At 48.4% G+C, this 24,142-nt stretch overlaps 1 protein-coding gene across 1 annotated transcript in view; it reads left to right on the top strand.

Moving 5' to 3' along the window:
- The first annotated feature begins 5,266 nt into the window (after window positions 1–5,266).
- Window positions 5,267–24,142, top strand: part of SLC4A11 (solute carrier family 4 member 11) — a 124,946-nt gene continuing 106,070 nt past the window's right edge. The window contains exons 1-3 of the mRNA XM_060247417.1: window positions 5,267–5,350; window positions 15,599–15,830; window positions 16,858–16,939. Coding sequence (XP_060103400.1) covers window positions 5,267–5,350; window positions 15,599–15,830; window positions 16,858–16,939 — 398 coding nt within the window. The remainder of the gene's footprint in view (window positions 5,351–15,598; window positions 15,831–16,857; window positions 16,940–24,142) is intronic.

Genomic DNA, 24,142 nt, shown 5'->3' with positions numbered 1-24,142 from the left:
GGATTCAGAGGCCTAGCGCCTCTGAATGTGGAGGTTCCCCTCAGTCACCTTGGCGAGTAGCCATTGATAGACTTCTCCATGAATCTGTAGAATTTTTGAGCTGTTTATAAGAACATTGACTGATTTATAACGGGGGCGGCCAAACTGCAGCTCGGGAGCCACATGTAGCTCTTTCGCACATGTTGTGTGGCTCTCGAAGCCCTCACCACCCAGTCAGCCAACTTGGAAAAGGCATTTCTCTCTTTAAATCACTTCTCCAAGCCAAGCCAGCTCTCCCTCCCTTCTCCATCTATTTTCCTCCATCTTTCTTCCTTCCTTTATGAACATATGAAGCTGCCTTATACTGAATCAGACCCTCGGTCCATCAAAGTCAGTATTGTCTTCTCAGACTGGCAGTGGCTCTCCAGGGTCTCAAGCTGAGGTTTTTCATACCTATTTGCCTGGACCCTTTTTTGGAGATGCCGGGGATTGAACCTGGGACCTTCTGCTTACCAAGCAGATGCTCTACCACTAAGCCACCGTCCCTCCCCTTAGGCATATGAACATATGAAGCTGCCTTCTACTGAATCAGACCCTCGGTCCATCAAAGTCAGTCTTGTCTTCTCAGACTGGCAGCGGCTCTCCAGGGTCTCAAGCTGAGTTTTTTCACACCTATTTGCCTGGACCCTTTTTTGGAGATGCCAGGGATTGAACCTGGGACCTTCTGCTTCCCAAGCAGATGCTCTACCACTGAGCCACCGTCCCTCCCTTTGGTTCTCAAACTTCTGATGTTCATGTCTTGCGGCTCTCAGACTTCTGCCGTTTATTCTATATGGCTCTTATGTTAAGGTAGTTTAGCCCCCCCCCCCAATCTATAAGAACATATTTAAAACTGGCCCTGTTTAGACATCAACGAGGACGTGTGGCTTATGACAAAACTATTAGCAGCTAACAATGAATTGAAGAAACAGGTTGGACTCCCAATGCCTGAAATTCGTTCCCAGTTCTCTATAGATCGCTCATCCAAGTAATGCAGCCTATCGCTTATAGGCTGGGCAGCCTGCCACCATGTTTCACAAAGGGCGGTTTTGGGTCCGTCAGCAAAGTCTTTCCAGATTTTCTTGGACATTGCAGTCTAATGGTGTGCGTATTTTTTTAATCGAATTTCTCCCTCGTCAGAAGGAGAGCCGTGAGTTGAAAAATGTGCATTTAACACTGAGAGATAGAGAGAGAGACACACACACACACACACAAGGCCGGTGTCCACGGCAGAATTGCCCCCTCAGCATCTTTCATCCAATATCTCACAGATAGGCGTGAGGCGTTTTTGAAACAGTCTGTTTGATGAATATCTGGATGAGATTCCTCAGGAATTTCTGTGCCTCAGCAGAGGCCGACTGTTGTTGTTTCATAAATATTGGTCGGTGGGTTCAGAAAAGGGGCTTAGTTGTAAAATCTCTGGAATGCAGTAATATTTTTTTAAAGCTGATCGCCATTTCTGTTGCTCCAACGAAAAGAGGGTGGAAGCTGGTCTCCTACTCTCAGCCCAAAGTGCCCTGAAAACGGTTGAAAACACAGAAGCAACCCAGCTGTGCTAAGGGACGGACTCTAGAGGTCATCAGAATATGTCCGTGTAGAGAGCCGATGTGGTATAGTGGTGAATATTTCTGGACTAAGGCAGAGGTGACCAAACTGTGCGTCAGAAGCCTCATGTGGCTCTTTTACATTTATTGTGTGGCTCTTGAAGCCCCCACTGCACTGTCAGCCAGCTTGGAGAAGGCATTTCTCTCTTTAAGAACATAAGAGAAGCCATGTTGGATCAGGCCAATGGCCCATCCAGTCCAACACTCTGTGTCGCATAAGAACATAAGAGAGGACATGTTGGATCAGACCAATTGCCCATCCAGTCCAACACTCTGTGTCACATAAGAACATAAGAGAAGCCATGTTGGATCAGGCCAATGGCCCGTCCAGTCCAATACTCTGTGTCACATAAGAACATAAGAGAAGCCAAATTGGATCAGGCCAGTAGCCCATCCAGTCCAACACTCTGTGTCACATAAGAACATAAGAGAAGCCCTGCTGGATCAGGCCAGTGGCCCATCCTGTCCAACACTCTGTGTCACATAAGAACATAAGAGAGGACATGTTGGATCAGGGCCATGGCCCATCCAGTCCAACACTCTGTGTCACATAGGAACATCAGAGAAGCCCTGTTGGATCAGGCCAATGGCTCATCCAGTCCAACACTCTGTGTCACATAAGAGCATAAGAGAAGCCATGTTGGATCAGGCCAATGGCCCATCCAGTCCAACACTCTGTGTCACACAGTGGCAAATATATATACATATATATATATACACACACACACAAAGGGTGAAGAAGTACTTTCTTTTAGCAGTTTTAACCTGACTGTTCAGCAATTTCATTGAATGGCCACGAGTTTTTGTATTGTGAGAAAGGGAGAAAAGGACTTCTTTCTCTACTTTCTCCATCCCATGCATAATCTTGGAAACCTCTATCATGTCACCCCGCAGTCGACGTTTCTCCAAGCTAAAGAGCCCCAAGTGTTTTAACCTTTCTTCATAGGGAAAGTGTTCCAAACCTTGAATCATTCTAGTTGCCCTTTTCTGGACTTTTTCCAATGCTATAATATCCTTTATGAGGTGCGGTGACCAGAGTTGCACACAGTACTCCAAATGAGACCGCACCATCGATTTATACAGGGGCATTACGATACTGGCTGATTTGTTTTCAATTCCCTTCCTAATAATTCCCAGCATGGAATTATTTAAATCACTTCTCCTAGCCAAGCCAGCTGGTGACTTGGAGAATGCATTTAAAGTTAAAGTTGCTGGCTTTCCAGCTCTCCCTCCCCCATCTCTTTGCCTTCCTTCCTTCCCTCAAACATCTGGGATTCATATCTTGTGACTCTCAAACATCTGACATTTATTCTATGTGGCTCTTATGTTAAGCAAGTTTGGCCATCCCTGGACTTGGGCCAGTCACATACATCCAGCCTAACCTGCCTCAAAGGGTTGTTGTGAAGATAAAACAGAGGAGAGGAAAATGACACAATCTGCTTGCATAAGTGGCCAGACTCTTCCTTCTGTGATAAAAGAAAAGACACGATCTGAATTTATGGCTGTATGGAAATCTTTTATACCCAATGTGCATGAAACAGGGAAAAATAATGAACGTATGATTTATAGTTTTGAAGAGGCAAAAATAATAAGCCTACAGGAAAAGGAGAGGTACTTCCTTTAATCTGATTTCAAAGTAAGGTTGTAACATGTTAAAGCTTTCCTTCGCATAGAAAATCGGTAATTATTCCTTTTTTACTTCGCTTTTGTTATAGTGCAGGGGTGGCCAACGGTAGCTCTCCAGATGTTTTTTTGCCTACAACTCTCATCAGCCCCAGCCATTGGCCATGCTGGCTGGGGCTGATGAGAGTTGTAGGCAAGAAACATCTGGAGAGCTACCGTTGGCCACCCCTGTTATAGTGGCTTATCTTCCTTTTTCCTTTCTTTGATTTCTTTTTCTTTCTTCCTTATCTCTTTTCTGTTTCAAAACTTCTATAAAATTTACATTTAAGAAAAGAGAGAATGATATAAGCCGCTTTGGGGGTCAAGGCAAGTAATAATAGCAGTAATAACAGCTGTCCAGTTTCCTGTCCATCTGTCCCTTCCACATTGATAAGCCGCTCCGGGGGCAAAGAGCAACGGATGTGAGGTTCCAACACGGAACACTCTGTGTCACATAAGAACATAAGAGAAGCCCTGTTGGATCAGGCCAGTGGCCCCTCCAGTCCAACACTTTGTGTCACATAAGAACGTAAGAGAAGCCATATTGGATAAGCCATTAGCCCATCCAGTCCAACACTCTGTGTCTCATAAGAACATAAGAGAAGCCATGTTGGATCAGGCCAATGGCCCCTCCAGTCCAACACTCTGTGTCACATAAGAACATAAGAGAAGCCATGTTGGATCAGGCCAATGGCCCATCCAGTCCAACACTCTGTGTCACATAAGAACGTAAGAGAAGCCATGTTGGATCAGGCCAGAGGCCAATCCAGTCCAACACTGTGTCTCATAAAAAACATAAGAGAAGCCATGTTGGATCAGGCCAAAGGTCCATCCAGTCCAACACTCTGTGTCTCATAGGAACATAAGAGAAGCCACGTTGGATCAGGCCAAAGGCCCAACACTGTCACATAAGAACATAAGAGAAGCCATATTGGATCAGGCCAGTGGCCCATCCAGTCCAACACTTTGTGTCACATAAGAACATAAGAGAAAGCCATGTTGGATCAGGCCAGTGGCCTATCCAGTCCAACACTCTGTGTCACACAGTGGCAAAAAAAACCCAGGTTTCATCAGGAGGTCCACCAGTGGGGCCAGGACACTAGAAGCCCTCCCACTGTGCTCCCCCCAAGTATCCAGAATATAGAGAATCACTGCCCAGACTGTGAGTTCCAACAATAGGCTGTGGCTAATAGCCACCGATGGACCTCTGCTCCATATGTTCTTAGTATGTTCACTGATGAACCTCTGCTCCATTTTTTCTTAATACCCAGTTGGTAGCTTCCCGTCCTTAGATTAAACCTCTGCTCTGCTGCCAACATGAACAGCTCCCTGCCCTCCTCTAAGTGACGGCCGTTCGGATCCTTCAATAGGGCAACCCTGTCTCCCCTCCACCTCCTCTTCTCCAGACTGGTCATTCCCAAGTAGTCCCTCAGCCTTTCCTCCTATGACAGGGTTGTCAAATACTGTGGAGTACTGTGTGCAGTTCTGGTCGCCGCACCTCAAAAAGGTTATAGCATTGGAGAAAGTCCAGAAAAGGCCAACTAGAATGATTAAAGGGCTGGAACACTCTTTTTTGTAAGCTCTTGGAGGATTGGCTACATCAGGGGCGGGGTGGCCTAATATGCAAAGGAGCTCCTGCTTAGAATTCGACCCCTGGGTGTTGTGGATAGAGTGACAAACTTAGGACCTTGGGTGACCTGGGTTTAAATCCCCACTTCTACCTTGGAAGTTTGCTGGGTGACCTTGAGCATGTCACAAACTCTCTTCCTGGCCTCCCTCACAGGGCTGTTTTGGGGAAATGGAGGAGGAGCAAATGATGTCCTGAAAGCTTCTTTCAGTCCCAGAAAGAGAGAAAAGCAGGATATTTTATAAAATAGGGAAATAATTCAGGATAATGGTGGGGTTTTCCGCATTATTTATACTTCTTCCAAGCCTTTGAGATAGAAAAAAGATGAAAAAACCTAAATCTGCAAAGTGTTAGAATGACTACGATTGTAACCTTTTCCTCCTCTTTTCCAGCAGAAAGTGAAGGCGCTGGGTGCGTTTTATTACACACATCAAGAAAAGTAAGTACAAGGGTTTTTTTTTTTAAATAAAATAAAATAAAAATGGACTTGCCTTTCCGTGCTTCAGGTTTGTACCATCCCTCTAATCTAAATGGAAGTCATCTACATACCTTGCTGTCTCTAAGTAAATCCTTTTTTATCCAAATCCCTGAAATGCTCGGTTGTGGAGGGTACTTCTTTTATCAGTGAAATTATTCAGTTTTTTCCTTCTCTGTGCAGTAATTCATTTCTGCCTGAAATTTCACACAAACCACCCCCCCCCCCCCCAACCTTCATTCTGGGTGGTTATTTCTAAACCTTTTAATTTTAACTGTTTTATTGTGTAATTTTAACTGTTTACTGTGTTGTAATCTGCCCTGAGCCCATCTTGGGAAAGGGTGGACTATAAATCCGCAAAATTCAATAAAATAAAAATTAAAACCAGTTTCAGGTTTACCATAAGGCTGGCTTGGTCTTCCGTCCTGTCGTCACCCATTTGAGCGTAAGGCCTGCGGAGCTCACCGAGACTTGATTCTAAGCAGAGCTTCGTATGGAGGAGGAGCGGGGAATCAAACCCAGCTCTCCAGATTCGAGTCCGCTGCTCTCAACCACTGTACCACTATGGGGAGGTTTAGACCACTAAACCACTGTAGACCGCTCTCAACAACTGTACCGCTGTGGCGCTATGGGGAGGTTTAGACCTTTGGATCTGCCCCACTGAATGAGCACCCTTCCAGCTTTGTGGGTCAGAATCAACAAGATTCACTGTTAGTGGAAAAAGTCACAGACTGTGCAAATAAGTATGAAAGTCAGTACGGTGTAGAGCCTAGACCAGGGGTGACCAAACTTACTTAATGTAAGAGCCACCAGACATGAACTTGATATGTTTGAGAGCCACTAGACAGGCAGGCAGGCAAATAAATGGGGTTCGAGGGAAGGGAGAGGTGCAAAGAAAGCAACTTTTAACTTTAAATGCATTCTCCAAGCCACCAACTGACTTGGCTTGGAGAAGTCTTTTACAGAGAGAAATGTTTTCTGCAAGCAGGCCAATAGGGCAGTGAGAGGTTCAAGAGCCACACAATATAGGGCAAAGAGCCACATGTGGCTCCCGAGCCACAGTTTGGCCACCCCTGGGCCAGAGTGATGAGCCAGGATTCGGGCAACCCAGATTTCATTCCCCGCTCTGCTGTGGAAGATCACGAGATTACTTTTGGCTAGTTGTGTGTTTGCAGGCTAACCCACCTCGCAGGCTTGTTGTGAGAAAAAAAAAAAATGGAGGAGTGGTGGGTGAGGTAAGCCGCTGTGAGGCCCCCTGGTGGAGAAAGGCAGGCTAGAAATGAAATATTGAGTCCTAACGAATCAGAACTGGCTTTGGAAAGGGCCCGCCCTGAGCAGAGAAAAGGCCAGGTAGTGGTCCAGTGCTGAATCTTACTCGTAAGAACAGGGATGTCAAACTCATTTGTTATGAAGAAGAAGAAGATATTGGATTTATATCCAGCCCTCCACTCCGAAGAGTCTCAGAGCGGCTCACAATCTCCTTTCCCTTCCTCCCCCACAACAGACACCCTGTGAGGTAGATGAAGATATTGGATTTATATCCCGCTCTCCACTCCAAAGAGTCTCAGAGCGGCTCACAACCTCCTTTCCCTCCCCCCCCCCACAACAGACACCCTGTGAGGTAGATGAAGATATTGGATTTATATCCCGCTCTCCACTCCAAAGAGTCTCAGAGTGGCTCACAATCTCCTTTACCTTCCTCCTCCACAACAGACACCCTGTGAGGTGGGTGGGGCTGGAGAGGGCTCTCACAGCAGCTGCCCTTTCAAGGACAACCTCTGCCAGAGCTATGGCTGACCCAAGGCCATGCTAGCAGGTGCAAGTGGAGGAGTGGGGAATCAAACCCAGTTCTCCCAGATAAGAGTCCACACACTTAACCTCTACACCAAACTGGCTCTCTGAAATAAATGAGAACTTGTCAGGTCGGGTCATTGTAAGATGTAATGACATTGTAAGATGTAATGACAGGTAGCAGAGATATAAGCTTTATAAAGGACAGAGACGAACACAAAGGTTTTTTTTTTATTTTAAAAAACATGCTTAAAACATTAACATTCGTTGGTCTTAAAGGAGTTTCTTTGTATCTCTCCCGTGTGATCCAGAGAACTGGGCAAAGGAAGCTCTGGCTCTTTCCTTCCTTCTCCAGGGGACCAGGAAGGGGAGGAGCCTCAGCCAATAGAAGGAAAAGAGCCTTGGCTCAGTCGCTCTGCTGTGCTATTGAGAGAGCCTGGCAAAGCAAACTGTCCCTCCCCCCCTTCCTCCCCAAGGGAGGAGCCTCAGCCAATAGAGAAAATAGAGGATTTGCTTTGTAGCTCCTGTGAGATTGAGCAAGCCTGGCAAAGCGAGCTGCAATGCAGAAGGAAGCAAGAGAGAGCGAGAAGGAAGCAGACAACATCCAGTTGCTTGAGGGCCTGATAGGAGCCCTCTGGGGACCTGATCTAGCCCCTGGCCCGCATGTTTGACACCCCTGCATAAGAACATGAGAGAATGTTCCCTCTAAGCTTCAGAGTCTTGTGAGCAACAATTCTACTGAACTACTGGCATTAAAGTTGTGAGCTACTGAATAAATTTGTGTGCTCTGGGATCCTCCTTCCTGTGCTAAGACAAAAATGTGTGAGCTGGAGGCTAAAATTCTGGGAGCTAGCTCACACTAACTCAGCCTAGAGAGAACACTGGAGGGAAGCCATGTTGGATCAGGCCAATGGCTCATCCAGTCCAACACTCTTGTCACACAGTGGCCAAAAAACTCCAGGTGCCATCAGGAGATCATAAGAACATTAGAGAAGCCATGTTGGATCAGGCCAATGGCTCATCCAATCCAACACTCTTGTCACACAGTGACCAAAAAACCCCAGGTGCCATCAGGTCATAAGAACATAAGAGAAGCCATGTTGGATCAGGCCAATGGCCCATCCAGTCCAACACTCCTGTCACACAGTGACCAAAAAACCCCAGGTGCCATCAGGAGGTCATAAGAACATAAGAGAAGCCATGTTGGATCAGGCCAATAGCTCATCCAGTCCAACACTTGTCACACAGTGATCAAAAAACCCCAGGTGCCATCAGGAGGTCATAAGAACATAAGAGAAGCCATGTTGGATCAGGCCAATGGCCCATCCAGTCCAACACTCTTGTATTGTGAGAAAGGGAGAAAAGTTCACAGTTTGCTGGGGTTTTTTTCTACTGGGAATGGCACACCCAGGGCAGCTCCTCTCCCTCCTCTTTCCTCGCGTCGATTTCCAAAGGAGGCAGAGGCTCGACTTCCTTTGCCCTCAGATCCATCCCGGCTGGCTCACGCCCGGGGAATGAAATAATTGTTTCTGGCTCACTGCAGCTACAGCAAGATTAGCCCTCCAATTGCTCTACGATGATTTTAAAAAGGGAAATTAATTTCCTGTTTCTGCAAACGGCCAGTGCCAGTTTTCCAGTCCGGCATTCAAGGGGGCTGCCCTTTCCGGGGCTTTCATCTTGCCTGCCAAAAAGGCTTTACCCCGTCCAGATCTCTGGACGGAACCTTTTTGATGTTTATTAACGCTCCCCTGGGCTCTGCCTTCCGGAGTCAGCCGGAAGGGGCACCCCTGGGCAAAGAATGCTCTCAGAATCCCATGACATGTTTCCTTGAGGTGGTTGGGCAGAGAGGGTGCCCCTCTTGATCCCCAGCTAGTGCTCAGTTTATCCTCCGGGCGCCTGATGAATAACCAGGACTCATTTTGGGCAGGAGCTCACGGGAGCAGAGTTCCGGAATCTCTAAATCAGGGGTATTGACAGAACTTTTTTTGTAGCAGGAACTCCTTTGCATATTAGGCCACACACCCCTGATGCAGCCAATCCTCCTGGAGCTTACAGCAGGCCCTGTACTAAGAGCCCTGTAAGCTCTTGGAGGATTGGCTACATCAGGGGTGTGTGGCCTAATATGCAAAGGAGTTCCTGCTACAAAAAAAGCCCTGGTTATCAAACTCATTTGTTATGAGGGCTGGATCTGTTGTGCTGGACTTTGTTGGGCCAGGCCATGTCAGGCCAGGCCATGTGTGTACCTATATAAGCTTAGGTAGCAGAGATATAAATTTTATAAAGAACACTGACAAACACAATTAAATATATATATTTTAAAAAACTTAAAACACGCTTAAAACGTTAGCATTCGTTGGTCTTAAAGATGCTTTCTTTGTATCTCTCCCATGGGATTCAGGGAACAGGGCAAAGGAAGCTCTGGCTCTTTCCTTCCTTCACCAGGGGAATGGGGTGGGGAGGAGCCTCAGCCAATGGAAGGAAGAGAGGCTTGGCTTAGTTACTCTGCTGTGCGATTGAGAGAGCCTGGCAAAGGAAGCTATTCCTCCCATCCTTCCTCCCCAAGGGGAGCGCCTCAGCCAATGGAGAAATAGAGGTTTTGCTCTGTAGCTCCTGTGCAATTAAGCAAGCCTGGCGAAGCAAGTTGTTACGCAGAAGGAAGCAAGATATAAGGAGAAGGAACCAGATGATGGCCAGTTGCTCGGGGGCCTGATAGGAATCCTCCGGGGGCCTGATTTGGCCCCCGAACTGCATGTTTGACACCCCTGCTCTAAATTTTATTATGCTCTTTCATACCTCCCCCCCCGCCCAAATACCCGTGGCCCATCCAGTCCAAAACAGGAGCCTTCAGGAGGTCCAGCCGTGTGGCCAGGACACTAGAAGCCCTCCCACTGTGCCCCCCCAGAACCAAGAATACAGAGCATCACTATCCCAGACATAAGAACATAAGAGAAGCCATGTTGGATCAGGCCGGCCCATTCAGTCCAACAATCTATGTCACATAGTGGCCAAAAAAACCAGGTGCCATCAGGAGGTCCACCAGGGGGGCCAGGACACGAGAAGCCCTCCCTCTGTGCCCCCACCCCCCACCACCAAGAATACAGAGCATCACTGCCCCAGAGAAAAGAACATAAGAGAAGCCATGTTGGATCAGGCCAGTGGCCCATTCAGTCCAACACTCTGTGTCACACAGTGGCCAAAAACACCAGGTGCCATCAGAAGGTCCACCAGAGGAGCCAGGACACTAGAAGCCCTCCCACTGTGACCCCCCACAACACCAAGAATGCAGAGCATCACTACCCCAGACATAAGAACATAAGAGAAGCCATGTTCGATCAGGTCTGCCCATTCAGTCCAACACTCTGTGTCACATAAGAACATAAGAGAAGCCATGTTGGATCAGGCCAGTGGCCCATCCAGTCCAACACTATGTGTCACATAAGAACATAAGAGAAGCCCTGCTGGATCACGCCAGAGGCCCATCCAGTCCAACACTCTGTGTCACATAAGAACATAAGAGAAGCCATGTTGGATCAGGCCAGTGGCCCATCCAGTTCAACACTCTGTGTCACACAGTGGCCAGAAAACACCAGATGCCATCAGGAGGTCCACCAGCGGTGCCAGGGCACTAGAAGCCCTCCCACTGTATTCGGAAAAATGCATTAAAATATAAAAAATACATTAAAATATTAAACCCACCTTCTACTATATTTTAATGTCTTTTTCCTAATGGCAAACTAGAACGATGTATATATTTATGTTACATGTTGAAAGGTAAATTAGTTGGACAGGAAAAACTTCTGGGAAAGAAATGCCTTCTTTTTGACCCAGGTTTCTTAGCAATAGAATAATTAACAGGCATTCTCACATTCTGACGTGTTACTGTTTGATGGTTTTCCCACGCTAATTCAACCCAGATCAAAGGTTTTCTGAATCTGTTAATTTTACTATTCTGCTATTGGTTTTTAACTTTGCGCCGCTTGGCATTCCAAACCCCGCCAGCTCTATGTGGCTCTGCTTACTGTACCTCATTCCTCGTCTGAAGATAGGGGGGAGGGAAATGTCTGCTGGGAACTCTGTTATTCCCTTTGGAGATTTATTCCCATAGAAAATCATGCAGAATTGATCAACGGGGTATCTGGGGCTCTGGGAGGGGGGCTGTTTTTTTGGGGTAGAGGCACCATATTTTCCGTATAGCATCTAGTGCCTCTCCTTAAAATACCTCCCAAGTTTCAAAAAGATTGGACAAGGGGGTCCAATTCTATGAGCCCCAAAAGAAGGTGCCCCTATCCTTCATTATTTCCTATGGAAGGAAGGAATTGAAAAGGTGTGCTGTTAGCCGAAATGCCCTCAAAACGAGGTTGGGGAATTAGTTAGGTGGACACCCGGCTTAATAGGAATTTTTTTACCAAATGTATACCAGGCTCAACCATCCAGATAGTAAATGCTCAATAAAATGGACTCTAATTTAGTAAAATCAATTGTAATTTATTTTAGAATAATAGTTCTTTCACACAAGGATAAAATACAAAACAATCACACATTCACACAGGTCTAAGGAAATATAGATAGATCGATAGGGGTACATATAAGGGTAGACATACAGGACGATATTACCTCTCGCAGACTCCAAGGAAGACTTCGAAGGCGACAGTTGAGGGAGTGGGGGAAGGGCCCGAAACTGATCAGGAATCGGGGATGTATCTACACAGCGGTAAATGGGTGGCTGAATAGAAGCACACCTGTGGGTAGCTAGTCCACAGGTTATAAAGAGTCACCTAAGTCCCGAGGGGATGGGAGGTGACTGGGAGGGGAGATGGGAGGTTCTGCTGATGACCACGAAGGCTGGACATCGGCTGAACCAATGGTGAGTCTTTGGTGACACCTGATTGGATGTTTGCTTTGACCAATGAACTTCACCTTCGTCCTGGGCATCCTGGAAACTTCCAGGTTGCGACAGGGCCTGAGGCGGCTCCGATGGTATCAGTATGGAAATGGCTGGGTGCTTGGGATGAGATGGGATTATCTGGGAAGGTGACAATAGGGAATCAAATATTGACCTAGGTATCCCCGGTGTATACAAAAGACTTGGATGTGACAGGAGAGATCCTTCCTCTTTTACCATCATCTCCTGGGCAAGAGTTATTGTTCAGGATATTGCTGAGCAATTAGGATCAACGGTTGAGCAGTTAATCCATTCATAAAATGGATGGGTTGCTTGCGGGCTAGGAATGACTCAGGGTGCGTACGTGAGATTCCCACTAAGAAGGAATGAAGTCCAGCCTGGCAGAAAGATGGCTACAAGTGGTGTTAGCGAAACACAGTGGTTTCCATGCTTAGCGCTTCAACACCGGTCGCCTGGACAGCTCCGTGGCGGTGCAGCTTCTTCCTCACCATGGCGGGCCCGCTCAGTGACGGGGGAAACGTTCGTATATCTTGGCAAGCACTTCGTGCCTGTTTAGAATGCCAGCACAATAATGCTGCTTGTACACATGAGTCCTATTTGGTTCCTGGATGGCTTTACTCGCACTCTCTGGCCAGACGGGTGCAAGCTCACTTCTCCAGGCGCCCTGGCAACCGTGCTTGTGACTATAATATTTGGGAAAGAGGGGTCATTTCCTCACAGTGCCGTCCCTTTAAATGCGATGGCCAGAACTCCCTTTGGAGTTCAATGATGCTCGTCACAGCCTTGATCTTGGCTCCACCCCCAATGTCTCCTGGCTCCACCCCTATTGTCTCCTGGCTCCACCCCTAATGTCTCCTGGCTCCACCCCTAATGTCTCCTGGTTCCACCCCCAAAGTCCCCAGATATTTCTTGAATTGGACTTGGCAACCCTAGACTGAAGATGTGTGCATGCACACGAAAGCTCACATTCTGAATAAAACTAAAGGTGCAATTGACTCCTATTTTGTGGGGTCTGGTTTAGGATGGCTGGACTGGTCAGGCGGCCGTCCATACCTTCACTTAGCAGAGCGCTCCTTAAGAGCTTCACCGCAGCAGCGTGGCCTAGTCAGATGGTTGCCACACTCCCTCACAGACTGCACAGAGAGCCTTTGCTTTAATTTAAGAAACCAATAACGGTGGGTTTATTAAAGGAAAAGGTAACGTATTAGTGTAGTGGAGAGAGAGAGAGCGACTAAACTAATCTAGCTAACTGGATGGCATTGGATTGTAGTAGGCCATCTGCTTAGTTCAGAGCAGGAGGAGGGACGCCATGCTGCTCCTCCAGATGCATGCAGGGAAGAACAAAGAAGAGGGAAGAGGAGGAGAACAGGAAGAAGGAAGTTCCCCGAGATTACATGCTACCAATCAGAGAGGGTGAGTGATAGTAGACCAGACAGAAAGGAGACTGATACTGTCCAATCTGTCTGGCTTGCTCTATGGTGCTTGTAGTCTTGGAGGACTGAGCAAGAGTCTGTTATTCGAACATGCATCGCTTCTGAAATGACCTGCAAGTGACATCATCATATGACTTTTGGGCAGCAATCTTTGGGCAAAACCTCTATGGTAAATTTGGCTTCTACCATCAGGTTTTTTCCCCAAGTGCCAGAGCGTCACCCTGACGTCAGCGTGAAGACATCGCTTCCCGTTCATGTTGGAAGTGATACAGACCTGTCGCTGCAGTGTTGACTGGAGCTCGCTCTTTTGGGGGGTAAAACACACACCTCCCCCCCCCCGCCAGCCAGCTAATCAGCATCAGGGGCTGGTGGTGAGAGACTCCCCCATCCACCGGGGGGGAGGGGGGTGGTGTTCTGGCAACCCTACCATATAGGCCTCTGCAATCACGTTTGGTGTAGTGGTTAAGTGTGCGGACTCTTATCTGGGAGAACAGGGTTGGATTCCCCATTCCTCCACTTGCACCTGCTGGAATGGCCTTGGGTCAGCCAGAGCTCTCATAGGAGTTGTCCTTGAAAGGGCAGCTGCTAGGAGAGCCCTCTCAGCCCCACTCACCCCACAGAGTGTCTGTTGTGGGGGGAGAAGATATAGGAGATTGTAAACTGCTCTGAGACTCTGATTCAGAGAGAAGGGCCGGAATATAAAGCGGCGGTCTTCTTTAAAATGGGATGAGTTAGATTCACTGAGGCTAAGTCTAGCCGTGGCTACTAGCCGTGGGGGCGGAGGGGAACCCCCACATTCAGAGGCACTAATCCCCTAAATCCCAGAGCCAGGAGGCAACATCAGAAGAAGAAGAAGAAGAGATTAGATTTATACCCCACCCTTCACTACCCGAAGGGAGGAAGATATTGGAGATTGTGAGCCGTTCTGAGACTCTGAGATTTGGAGTGGAGGGTGGGATATAAATCCAATATCTTCTTCTTCTTCAGTATTTTTCCTTGCAGGGACTTTTTTATTCCTTAAAAAGCCACCTTAAAAAGCGGAATTCTTCTTCTTGAGAGCCAGTTTGGTGTAGTGTTTAAGTGTGCGGACTCTGACCTGGGAGAACTGAGTTTGATTCCCCACTCCTCCACTTCCACCTACTGAAATGACCTTGGGTCAGCCATAGCTCTGGCAGAGGTTGTCCTTGAAAGGGCAGCTGCTGTGAGAGCCCTCTCAGCCCCACCCACCTCACAGGGTGTCTGTTGTGGGGGAGGAAGGGAAAGGAGATTGTGAGCCGCTCTGAGACTCTTCGGAGTGGAGGGCGGGATGTAAATCCAATATCTTCATCTATCTCACAGGGTGTTAGTTGTGGGGGAGGAAGGTAAAGGAGATTGTAGGCTGCTCTGAGACTTTTGATTGATATGCCGCACACTCCGCAAGCGGACTCTGGGCAGCTAATGGGGAGCCAGTTTGGGGTAGTGGTTAAGTGTGCGGACTCTTACCTGGGAGAACCGGGTTTGATTTCCCACTCCTCCACTTGCAGCTTCTGGCATGGCCTTGGTTCAGCCATAGCTCTGGCAGGAGTTGTCCTTGAAAGGGCAGCTGCTGTGAGAGCCCTCTCCAGCCCCACCCACCTCACAGGATGTCTGTTGTGGGAGGAGTATAGGAGAGTGTAAGCCGTTCTGAGACTCTGATTCAGAGAGAAGTGCAGGGTATAAATCTGAGAGCCAGTTTGGTGTAGTGGTTAAGTGTGCGGACTCTTATCTGGAGAACCGGGTGTGATTCCCCACTCCTCCACATGCACCCGCTGGAATGGCCTTGGGTCAGCCATAGCTCTGGCAGAGGTTGTCCTTGAAAGGGCAGCTGCTGTTAGAGCCCTCTCAGCCTCACCCACCTCACAGGGTGTCTGTTGTGGGGGAGGAAGGGAAAGGAGATTGTGAGCCGCTCTGAGACTCTTTGGAGTGGAGGGTGGGATATTAATCCGATACCTTCACCTTCTTCTTTTTATTTTCTTAATCTACTTCTGCCACACAGCCGAGTCTTGTCGAAACATTCTAAAGAGCTGCCTCTCTTCCTCCCACCCCACCCCCTGCCCCGCATCGCAGTACCTAAAATTAAAGAATTTCGAGGAGGAGGTTCGAGCTCACCGCGACCTTGACGGCTTCCTGGCCCGAGCCAGCATCATCCTGGACGAGACGGCAACTTCTCTGGACGACGTCCTGCGGGAGATGTTGAAACACTTCGCCGAAGACTCGGACAACGCCGAGCCAAGCTGCAACTTTGACAAAATCATGAGCACTTTATTCACCGATTCGGGGGCCCCGAGGGAAGGGAATGGTAAGGTCCGCGCGGCTCTCGCTCGCTCAGATTAACCCTATCGGAAGTCTTGAAGCTGCCTGTAATTAACGAGAATTTGCATTGTGACAATCCAGAGCAGGGGTGGCCTAACTTGCTTAACAGTTTGGTGTAGTGGTTAAGTGTCTGGACTCTTATCTGGGAGAACCGGGTTTGATTCCCCCCTCCTCCACTTGCAGCTGCTGGAATGGCCTTGGGTCAGCCATAGCTCTGGCAGAGGTCGTCCTTGAAAGGGCAGCTGCTGGGAGAGCCCTCTCCAGCCCCACTCACCTCGCAGGGTGTCTGTTGTGGGAGGAGGTAAAGGAGATTGTAAGCCGCTCTGAGTCTCTGATTCAGGGAGAAGGGCGGGGTATAAATCTGCAATTCTTCTTCTTCTTAACGTTAGAGCCACAGAGAATAAACATCAGATGTCTGAGAGCCACAAGACATGAATGTCAGAGGAAGGAAGGAAGGAAGGAAGGAAGGAAGGAAGGAAGGAAGGAAGGAAGGAAGGAAGGAAGGAAGGAAGGAAGGAAGGAAATAGATGGGGAGAGAGGTGGAAAGAAAGCAACTTTAACTTTAAATGCAGTTTGGTGTAGTGGTTGAGTGTGTGGACTCTTATCTGGAAGAACCGAGTTTGATTCCCCACTCCTCCACTTGCAGCTGCTGGAATGGCCTTGGGTCAGCCAGAACTCTCTTATCTGGGAGAACCGGGTTTGATTTCCCACTCCTCCACTTGCAGCTGCTGGAATGGCCTTGGGTCAGCCATAGCTCTTGCAGGAGTTGTCCTTGAAAGGGCAGCTGCTGGGAGAGCCCTCTCAGCCCCACCCACCTCATAGGGTGTCTGTTGTGGCTCAAAGTCTTTATCGTCTGCTCGGACTGGCAGCTGCTCCCCAGGATCTCAGGCAGGGGTTTTTCCCATCCCCTTCTAGTCCTCCCTGATCTTTTAAACTGGTGATTTCCAGTGAGACGGCCTTAATTATTAAACACTTGTATTTCTTTCTTTTTCTCCCTTTTTTGGGGGGGATAGTTCACCTCCTGTCGGATACAATTCAGGGTGTCACAGCGACCGTCACGGGGGTACAATATCAGCAGTCCTGGCTCTGTATCATGTAAGTACGGCTCGATCCACAGTACGTTGTATTTTTTAAAGTATACGTTTCTTGTCGCTCGTATCACCGAAGCTCCATTTTGCTTTCTGCACATGCTTAAAGGCTTCCTGAGGAAGAACAGGTTTTGGGTGTTAAAGCTGTAGTACTGCAGTCCTAAGCTCTGCTCACGACTTGCGTTCGATCCCGGCAGAAGCTGGGTTCGGGTAGCCGGCTCGCAGTTGACTCAGCCTTCCACCCTTCCGAGGTCAGTCAAATGAGTCCCCGGCTTGCTGGGGGAAAGTGTAGCTAACTGGGGAAGACAATGGCAAACCACCCCGTAAAAAGTCTGCCGTGAAAACATTGTGAAAGCGACGTCACCCCAGAGTCGGAAACGACTGGTGCTTGCACAGGGGACTACCCAGCAAATACTAATTATCATAGAATTCTAGAGTTGGAAGGGACATCCAGGGTCATCTAGTCCAACCCCCTACACAATGCAGGAAACTCACAGATACCTCCCCCTAAATTCACAGGATCTTCATCGCTGTCAGACGGCCATCTAGCCTCTGTTTCAAAACCTCCAAGGAAGGAGAGCCCACCACCTCCCGAGGAGGAAGCCTGTTCCACTGAGGAACCGCTCTAACGGTCAGGAAGTTCTTCCTAATAGAATCCTAGTTGGAAGGAACCTCCAGGGCCATCTAGTCCTACCCCCTGCACAATGCAGGAAACTCACAAACACCTTCCCCTAAATTCACAGGATCTTCATCACTGTCAGATGGCCATCTGGCCTCTGTTTCAAAATCTCCAAGGAAGGAGAGCCCACCACCTCCCAAGGAAGCCTGTTCCACTGAGGAACCACTCTAACGGTCAGGAAGTTCTTCCTAATAGAATCACAGAGTTGGAAGGGACCTCCAGGGCCATCTAGTCCAACCCCCTGCACAATGCAGGAAACTCAGATACCCCCCCCTCCCTAAATTCGCAGGATCTTCATTGCTGTCAGATGGCCATCTAGTCTCTGTTTAACAACCTCCAAGGAAGGAGAGCCCATCACCTCTCGAGGAAGCCTGTTCCACTGAGGAATCGCTCTAACTAATTCAAGGAGATATTTTCGCAAACATCTTTGACAACAGCAGTCCATTACTAATACTTTTAGATCTTTCTGTGCTGAGAGAGCTTCACAGCAGGGGTGGAATTCTAGCAGGCGCTCCTTTGCATATTAGGTCACACCCTCTGATGTAGCCAATCCTCTGAGAGCTTATAAGGCTCCTTTTTTGTAAGCTGTTGGAGGATTGGCTACATCAGGGGTGTGTGACCTAATATGCAAAGGAGCTCCTGCTAGAATTCCACGCCTGCTTCACAGTAATCCTCAAAACCTCCCTTTCAGGCAGGGAACAGGAGAGACTCGCACTAGGAAACCTAGCATCTCAGGGTTCCATCCCATCCCAGAACCCAGCACCTTCTTTCCTGATTAACTTGCATTAAACTGCTGTTTGATGTTTTCACTATGTAATTGTGAGGAGTCTGGAGACCAGGTCCTATGAGGAAAGGTTGAAGGAGCTGGGCATGTTTAGCCTGGAGAGGAGGCGGCTGAGAGGGGATAGGAATCTACAGTGGCTTGACTTGGAGAAGTGATTGAAAGAGAGAAATGCCTTCTCAAAACCAGCTGATGGGGCAGTAAGGGCTTCGAGAGCCACACAATATATGTGAAAGAGCCACTTGTGGCTTCCACCCTTCTAAAGCCCCTGATAATCTTGAGGCAAGAGGCGACTGTCCTCGTTTGACCTTCTCTCTGGCGGGTTTAGCCGGAGAGATTCAGAACGCACCTGTCTGGACTTCTGTGTCCTCCCACGGCTGGGTTACGGGAGACGGGGGTATGGAACAAGTGTTGTGCAGATTAATTAAACGCATGCAGCGGGCCGCTGTAAATTCCATATTCCCTTCTGCGGGCGGCAGCCCAGAAGACTGAATAATTCAGAGCCGATGAGTAATGCTTCGTTCTCTGGGAAGCGAGGCCGGAGAAAATACGTTTTGAGCCGGCGATGCCTCGCGGATGGTTTGCTGTGTGGTTTTCCCATCCTTTTTTTGTGTACGCCTGATTAAAAGAGAGTCATTTTGGGGAGCCGTGCAGGGCCAGTGCGCTAGGCTTTCTGGTGCCCTAGGCCAGGGGTGGCCAACGGTAGCTCTCCAGATGGTTTTTTTTTTTGCCTACAACTCCCATCAGCCCCAGCCATTGGCCATGCTGGCTGGGGCTGATGGGAGTTGTAGGCAAAAAAACATCTGGAGAGCTACCGTTGGCCTCCCCTGGCCTAGGCAAGTCGCCCACTAACGCCTCCCCCCATTATTAAAAAAAAACAGGGGAAACAAAGAGTGCCAAATTTGAAACTTTTCACATTTTTAATTTACTGGGTTTTTTTATTTTATTTTTTTTTAAAAAAAAAATGCGATAAGTTATAAAAAATGGTGAGAACAATTGCTTGCCGGCCACGCCAGGAAGGAGGGTGGCGGGACAGGACGAGGTGGGAGGCCAAGTCGCACATTGGGAAGTGGGGGGGGGGTGTGTGACTTGGCTTTGTTGAGGGCAGCTTGGTGGTGGAAGAGGACAAGGGGACAACAGTCAGGAGCCAAAATCACGCGTTGGGGAGGGAATGCCCAGTGGCGCCCCCTAGGCCAGGTGGCGCCCTAGGCAATAGCCTCCTTTGCCTAATTCCACGCACCGGCCCTGGAGCCGTGGATGGCTTAATTGCTGCCACGATTGTTTCAGAGCTTTTCTTTTTCAAAAAATTGTGTCTTATTATTTGGTTGGCGGGGGGAAGCTTTTAATAGCCATGCGAGTTTGGACAGTGTATAATTTTGTCTTAAAAGGGCTATAAATATAGGGCACAACTGGCAATATATATGTGTGTGTGTGTATTAAAGCCTGGATGAGTTGTCAGGTTGCATAAAGTGCATCTGTATTTTTAAGGCCTGATTAAGCCCCGTGGCGCAGAGTGGTAAAACTGCAGTACTGCAGTCCTAAGCTCTGCTCACGACCTGAGTTCGATCCCGGCGGAAGCTGGGTTCAGGTAGCAGGCTCAAGGTTGACTCAGCCTTCCATCCTTCCGAGATCAGTCAAATGAGTCCCCAGCTTTCTGGGGGGAAAGTGGAGATGACTGGGGAAGGCAATGGCAAACCACCCCGTAAAAAGTCTGCCGTGAAAACGTTGTGAAAGCAACGTCATCCCAGAGTCGGAAACGTTTGGTGCTTGCACAGGGGACTACCTTTATCTTTTTAAGGGGGAAGAAAAGTTCGAAATGTGCATTTGGACGCTGGCTCCTGTCGTGTGCAATGCATCTCACCCTCATCTCTTGCTTGAATGACGCATCCAGCGAATGCCAGTTGCTGTTTAGAAATGCAAAATAATCCCCCGTTATTACTGAGCCAGCGCCGCGCTTAGCGAGAAGATTATATTTAATAGAGCAGAAAACAAATGAAAAGATGTCGAGTTCTGTTGTGGAAGCCAAGCCTCTACAAAGGAAGAAACCTTTTAAGGACCTTCTCCGTCCTCAACAGAGCCCAAACTGTATCCCTTCATTAACCCATTGGGGGAGGGGCTGTGGCTCAGGGACAGAGCATCTGCTTGGCATGCGGAACGTCCCAGGTTCAATCCCCGGCATCTCCAGTCGAAATGACCAGACAGTAGGTGATTGGAAAGACCTCAGCCTGAGACCCTGGAGGCTAATGGAGAAGGGCTGTGGTTCAGTGGTAGAGCATCTGCTTGGCGTGCAGAAGATCCCAGGTTCAATCCCCGGCATCTCCAGTTGAAAGGACCAGGCAGGAGGTGATTGGAAAGACCTCTGCCTGAGACCCCGGAGACTAATGGAGAAGGGCTGTGGCTCAGTGGTAGAGCCTCTGCTCGGCATGCGGAAGGTCCCAGATTCAATCCCCGGCATCTCCAGATCGAAGGATTCAGGAGAAGGTGATGCAAACGATCTCACCTTGAGACTTGGGAGAGCTGCTGCCAGTCTGAGCCTGTCTGTAGCAGCAGAAAAGAGCAAGAGTCCAGGAACACCTTAAGGATTAACGAAATTTGTGGCAGGGGAAGTGCTTTCGGGAGTCACTGTTCACAAAAGCTCACACACCCTGCCGCAAATGTTATGAATCTTTTAAGCAGGGGTGTCAAACTCATTTCTTTTCCCCCCTCTTTTTTCCCAATAAATAAATCTTTATTAAAAACAACGATCTTTGGCTTGCAAATGCATATGAAGAGCATAAAATTATATCATTCAATAGCATTGCAAGAAATAGTCCAAAGAAATACTGCATAAAATAGCATGAACAGAGAAATAAGAATGAAATACGAGTCTGAGTAGACAAGAGAACCAAATAATAAACTCATTTCTTATGAGGGCCGAAACTGACATAAACGAGACCTTCCTGGGCCGAGCCGTGTGAGTACCTATTTAAGATTAGGTAGCAGAGATAGAAACTTTATAAAGGACACCGATAAACACAATTAAACTATGTTTAAAGCGTTAGCACTCGTTGGTCTTAAAGGTGCTTTCTTTGTATCTCTCCCATGGAATTCAGGAAGCTGGGCAAAGAAGGCTCTGGCTCTTTCCTTCCTTCCCCAGGGGACCAGGAGCCTCAACCAATAGAAGGAAGAGAGGTTTGGCTCAGTAGCTCTGCTGTGCGATAGAGAAAGCCTGACAAAGCAAGTTGAGATGCAGAAGGAAGCGAGGGAGAGGGAGAAGGAAGCAGATGACAGCCAGTTGCTCGGGGGCCTGATAGGAGCCCTCCGGGGGCCTGATATGGCCCCTGTACTGCATTTTTGACACCCCTTCTTTAAAGTATCTGATTTCTGAAATACAGACCAGCAGCAATTGAATAAGATGCCATCGGGACTGAAATTACTTTTATTTTGAAATCTGGTGATTCATTGTTTTATCTATTGTTGTACATCGCCCAGAGCACAGCTATGGCCGGGATGGGTTGATTCATTAAGTCAAATAAATAAATAATAATAATAATAATAAAAGGTGCTATGGGACTCCTTTTGTTTTCACATTGCTGAGTTTTCCATCATCGCAGATCAGCCCCTGGATTGTTTCGCCTATTGGTGCCTCTTTTCCCTCTTGGTGGATGATTCTGAAGACAGCTAGTCGGATCATTTCCACTTCAGGGAAGGACGGTGGCTCAGTGGTAGAGCATCTGCTTGGTAAGCAGAAGGTCCCAAGTTCAATCCCTGGCATCTCCCACTAAAAAGGGTCCAGGAAAGGAGGCATGAAAAACCGCAGCTTGAGACCCCAGAGAGCTGCTGCTGAGTAGACAATACTGACTTTGATAGACCGAGGGTCTGATTCAGTAGAAGGGGCAGCTTCATTTGTTCATATGTAAGTAGAAGGGCCCAGATTCAATCCCCGGCATCTCCAACTAAAAAGGGTCCAGGCAAATAGGCATGAAAAACCTCAGCTTGAGACCCTGGAGAGCCGCTGCCAGTCTGAGTAGACAAGACTGACTTTGATGGGTCGAGGGTCTAATTCAGTAGAAGGCAGCTTCATATGTTCATATGTGTTCATATGTCTAAGGGGAGGGGCGGTGGCTCAGTGGTAGAGCATTTGTTTGCTAAGCAGAAGGTCCCAGGTTCAATCGTCGGCATCTCCAACTAAAAAGGGTCCAGGCAAGTAGGCGTGAAAAACCTCCGCTTGAGACCCTGGAGAGCCTCTGCCAGTCTGAGTAGACAAGACTGACTTTGATGGACCGAGGGTCTGATTCAGTAGAAGGCAGCTTCATATGTTCACATGTCTAAGGGGAGGGACGGTGGCTTAGTGGTAGAGCATCTGCTTGGTAAGCAGAAGGTCCCAGGTTCAATCCCCGGCATCTCCAAAGGGTCCAGACAATTAGGCGTGAAAAACCTCAGCTTGAGACCCTGGAGAGCCACTGCCAGTCTGAGTAGACAATACTAACTTTGATAAACCGAGGGTCTGATTCAGTAGAAGGGGCAGCTTCATTTGTTCATATGTAAGCAGAAGGGCCCAGGTTCAATCCCCGGCATATCCAAAAAAGGGTCCAGGCAAGCAGGCATGAAAAACCTCAGCTTGAGACCCTGGAGAGCCGCTGCGAGTCTGAGTAGACAAGACTGACTTTGATGGACCGAGGGTCTGATTCAGTAGAAGGCAGCTTCGTATGGAACACACCGCAGCAAGACTCGCGTGGATGCATCTAATTGTGCAGTCTTTGCATCAGGTAACCTTCCGAGATTGATTTGGACAGGAAAAAGAGCTCATGGTGGGTCGTATCACTTCAGGACAGGTGTCTTCCATCCTCTCCCCTCTCCCCCCCCTCCCTGTCCACAGTTTGATGGATGTGATACCTTATCCCTCCTTGCGCAAAGAAATTTCCGTCTTGCATATTCAGGTGATTTGTCATGCTAGCGGTGATCAGTTTTTGAGACTCGAGATTGTCACCTTGCCAGCTTCTTGGGGTTGTCTCTGAAAAGTTGTACAGCGTTTGCTCACTCGGTGGGACTGTGAGGTTGCTGAGAGAGCGCCTGAATGCGGGAATCCACCTTACACTGAATCAGCTTGTGGGCCTTTCCAGGTTTGGATTGTCTACTTGGACCGGCAGAGGTGCTCCAGGGATTCAAACTGAGGTCTTCCACATCACCTGTTAACCCAGGGGTGTCAAATTCATTTGCTATCAGGGCCGGATCTGACATAAATGAGACTTTGTTGGGCCGGGCCACGTGTGATAAAACGTAATGTCAAGAAGAAGACGACGACATTGGATTTATATTCCGCCCTCCACTCAAGAGTCTCAGAATGGCTCACAATCTCCTTTACCTCCCCCCCCCCCACAACAGACACCCTGTGAGGTAGATTAAGATATTGGATTTATATCCCGCCCTCAACTCTGAAGAGTCTCAGAGCAGCTCACAATCTCCTTTACCTTCCTCCCCCACAACAGACACCCTGTGAGGTAGATGAAGACATTGGATTTATATCCCGCCCTCCACTCTGAAGAGTCTCAGAGCGGCTCACAATCTCCTTTATCTCCATCCCCCACAACAGACACCCTGTGAGGTAGATGAAGATATTGGATTTATATCCCACCCTCCACTCCAAAGAGACTCAGAGCAGCTCACAATCTCCTTTACCTTCCTCCCCCACAACAGACACCCTGTGAGGTGGGTGGGCTGGAGAGGGCTCTCACAGCAGCTGCCCTTTCAAGGACAACCTCTGCCAGAGC

Source organism: Heteronotia binoei, chromosome 9, assembly GCF_032191835.1.
Source record: "Heteronotia binoei isolate CCM8104 ecotype False Entrance Well chromosome 9, APGP_CSIRO_Hbin_v1, whole genome shotgun sequence".
Taxonomy (NCBI): domain Eukaryota; kingdom Metazoa; phylum Chordata; class Lepidosauria; order Squamata; family Gekkonidae; genus Heteronotia; species Heteronotia binoei.
Note: the sequence above shows the minus strand (reverse complement) of the source record. Positions and strands in the feature narration are given on the sequence as shown.